At 45.8% G+C, this 3260-nt stretch overlaps 2 protein-coding genes across 2 annotated transcripts; both read left to right on the top strand.

Annotated features, from left to right (window-relative positions):
* The first annotated feature begins 9 nt into the window (after positions 1 to 9).
* LOC128276763 (aminopeptidase N-like) lies at positions 10 to 1236 on the top strand. The gene is made up of 2 exons (XM_053015223.1): positions 10 to 912; positions 982 to 1236. Exons 1-2 carry the CDS (start codon positions 10 to 12, stop codon positions 1234 to 1236), a joined length of 1158 nt encoding a protein of 385 aa, XP_052871183.1.
* A 482-nt stretch (positions 1237 to 1718) lies between these two features.
* Positions 1719 to 3252, top strand: LOC128276764 (uncharacterized; the record flags this gene model as incomplete). The annotated part of the gene is made up of 5 exons (XM_053015224.1): positions 1719 to 2203; positions 2381 to 2527; positions 2594 to 2726; positions 2803 to 3153; positions 3229 to 3252. Coding segments are annotated over exons 1-5 (1140 nt in total), but the record flags the coding sequence as incomplete, so codon positions are not given.
* Positions 3253 to 3260: the final 8 nt, after the last annotated feature.

The raw sequence follows: 3260 nt of genomic DNA on the forward strand, positions 1-3260 counted from the left end.
GATATTAGTATGATCTTCATCAACAAACAACAAACGGGTTACTACCGAGTGAACTACGACAAGCAGAGCTGGAATCAACTGATCAACGTGTTGAACAGTGATCAGTTTGAGGAACGCATTCCTGTCATCAATCGGGCCCAGCTTGTGGACGACGTTGCAAACTTGGCACGGGCTGGAGAAGTCTCCTATGACGTTGCACTGTCGCTGATGCAGTATCTGAAGCGTGAAACCGAATACATACCCTGGAGCACGGCGTACAACGCACTGCTTCACCTGGATTGGATGTTTTCAGCTAGCGTTGAGTACGGGCGCTTCGAAAGCTACATGCGTAATCTCACCAGCTTTACTTACCGCCAAGTCGGACTTACGGGAAAATTGGATCACATGAGCCAATTGCATCGAGATAAAACCCTATATTTGGCTTGCTATTTCGGGGTCCCACAGTGTATGAGTGCGGCCAACAGCGTGCTTGAAACAGCAACGCTGAAAGAGTCCCTGGATGTTCCTGCAGATTTACAGTCCACCGTGTTTTGCGCCTTCAACAAGCATAAACTATCCGCCGGTTCCGCATACGAGGTGGCCCTTTTTTACAAATATTTCCTAACACCAGACAAGTTCCAACCACTTGTGGACAGTTTCGTCACTAGTCTCGGTTGCTCACGGGACGCCGCCATGATACAGTTCTATTTGACAATGGTCGAAATGAATGTTCCCGGAATCCCAATTCCCGACGCTCTACGAAGCCACATCCTAGTTAGTTTGATCGAAGGTGGTCCGACTGCACGGCAAGCCGCACTTCAATACGTTAGTAGCAACTTTATGTCGCTGTCTCAGCTCCTGCCAGAGCAAACGATCGTCTCGATTTTTGAAGCCATCGGACCAAGCATTATTTCTTCACAGGAGTACGACATGGTGAGTAGCCATTTATGGGACATGAAGATATGAGAACAGTGTGTCACTAGGTTTTTGTTTGCTCCACAGCTTGAGGTGACTTTGAACTTACATGCCGAGTCAATGGTTCCTTCGGTGGCAGAAGCCGCAAACCGTGCTGTCAAAGAAGCAGAGCAATCGCTAAGTTGGATAAGAAAGTACTCCGGAACCATTGCTGAGTGGTTGGTGGCACAAAACTACGAAGGTGCTCCTCCGGATCCTAGTGACAATGGAGCATCCACCACGATAGTGGAACTTTCGTTATTGATAGGAATAACCGTAATAACGCACTGGAGTGGGCTGTAACATTCGTTTTCTAATGGCGAAGAATTGAAATAAAGTGTTTACAGTCAATGTTGTAGTTTTCCTTCTTAACCCGACTAAGACTTTTCGTGTTCAGCACTAAATTGCGCATGGTTTTGAAATTCCAGTGAACCGAACTATTGATATGAAACAGAACTGCCACCGAGAGCCTATCAGATCGGTAAGTTACAAGTCATCAAAGTGTTTACAATCAGTAACAATACAATTCGAACAATTGGCTTGTTTGGGGCTTAAGTGTTTGCGTACGCAGATAACATGTTATCGGGCGTGTTTCGGTTGTGATCCACGCGTCTTTGTGTTGTAAAAACAACGAGTAAATGCCGTTATCTAAGCCATTTATATCCCTGCTCTCTAAGTACTCGATAGATTGGTTGCGCGTGGCAGGACTCGCGCTGGTAGGGCTTAGTACATTGCAAACTCTAGCTCAAAGCGAATGCTGGTGGCTGTTGGAGTTTGGTATAAAAATGGCAAGTTTCGTGTGGTGTGTTGCGATTCTTTCGCTGCCAGCCATTTTTGCTTTGGCTCCTTTAACGGGCGAAAAGGCAGCGACCCTACGTGATGCGCACGATGACAGTGGTTACGTTATGCAGAAAGTGTCCGTACCTGTTTCCTATAATCTGTACCTCGATATAACTAATTACGACTTCTATTCGTATACGGGCACAGTGGAAATCTTGATGCGTTACACAGGAGAGGGAAATCAGTTTTATCTAAACAATGCCGGCGTAGTTATCGACGAGGAAAGTGTTACCGTTACCAGATCGGATGGTTCTAATCTACCCGTATCCAACATTGTCTACATGGACCAATATGAGCAAATCTACTTCGGATTCGCCGAACGACTCCAAACAGGAGAAAACTATCGGATTAAGATCGACTTTTCGAACAGTATAGGAACAGAACTGAAAGGCCTATACAGGAGCAGCTACTTGATAGGAAACACGACCAGGTGAGTAGCTGATACTACGACGTTTCCGATAAGATGAAGCCACCATATCAGAGCCAATTGGCTTTATTGATAGTACCGTTGCTATCTACCTGACACAAACTTTTAAATTCTGCGGAATTTCTGGCGACTGTTCTGGGAGAAAGCTGTTCTTAATTTGTTGCTACTATCTTTCGTTAGGTACTTGGCCACAACCCATTTTGAGGCAACATATGCTCGTACGGTATTCCCATGCTACGACGAGCCATCGTATAAGGCAACATTCAACGTTCAAATCCGCCACAGGTCCGAGTACACCGCTCTTTCTAATATGCCAGCGATTGATAAGTAATACAGTTTGACCGAAGCAAGAATGTGCGTAAGAAATTACCAAACCGAAACTCATGATTGCAGAGTACAGGAGGGCGATTACACCGTGACTACGTTTGGAACTACACCACTAATGTCGACATATCTGCTCGCCTTTGTCGTTTCGGACTTTAAAACCTTGTCAGAAGAGGCGGATCGCTTTCGAGTTTTTGCTGCAGTAAGAAGGACCTTGCCCAGAGCAGTCAGTGCAAGTGTTTAATCGGTTTTATGAATCCATTGGCTTTGCTTGACAGGAACATAAAGTGGAACACACTGGGTACGCATTGGAGTTTCTTGGAAAATCGCTACGGTCACTGGAAACCTTCTTTGGCCATCAGTACCAGCTGCCCAAAGTGGATCTCATAGCCATACCCGACTTTGCGATGGGTGCCATGGAAAACTGGGGCCTGATTACGTTCCGCGAGCAGTACTTGATCTTTGAGGAGGACGTGACAACTGCGCGGACGAAGCAGAACATTGCGGATCTTATAACGCACGAGCTGACGCACATGTGGTTTGGCAACGAAGTAACACCAGAGTGGTGGACATACTTGTGGTTAAGCGAAGGATTTGCTCGTTACTTCGAGTACTACATTACGTCGCAGGTAATGTACCGAACATCCAACGGCATTGAGAACTCTCTAATGAAGATTTTAAATTAATTCAAAATATCGTTGTAGCTTGAGCCCACATGGAACCTGTGGGAACAGTT

The sequence above is a fragment of the Anopheles cruzii genome, unplaced genomic scaffold (assembly GCF_943734635.1).
Source record: "Anopheles cruzii unplaced genomic scaffold, idAnoCruzAS_RS32_06 scaffold02395_ctg1, whole genome shotgun sequence".
Classification (NCBI taxonomy): Eukaryota; Metazoa; Arthropoda; class Insecta; order Diptera; family Culicidae; genus Anopheles; species Anopheles cruzii.

What these genes read in the sequence shown, in the direction of transcription:
- LOC128276763 (XM_053015223.1), top strand. Translation starts at nt 10, where the DNA reads ATGATCTTCATCAACAAACAACAAACGGGTTACTACCGAGTGAACTAC. An exon ending in CTTCACAGGAGTACGACATG is followed by an intron (nt 913 to 981) that starts GTGAGTAGCCAT and finishes TTTGCTCCACAG; the next exon opens with CTTGAGGTGACTTTGAACTT.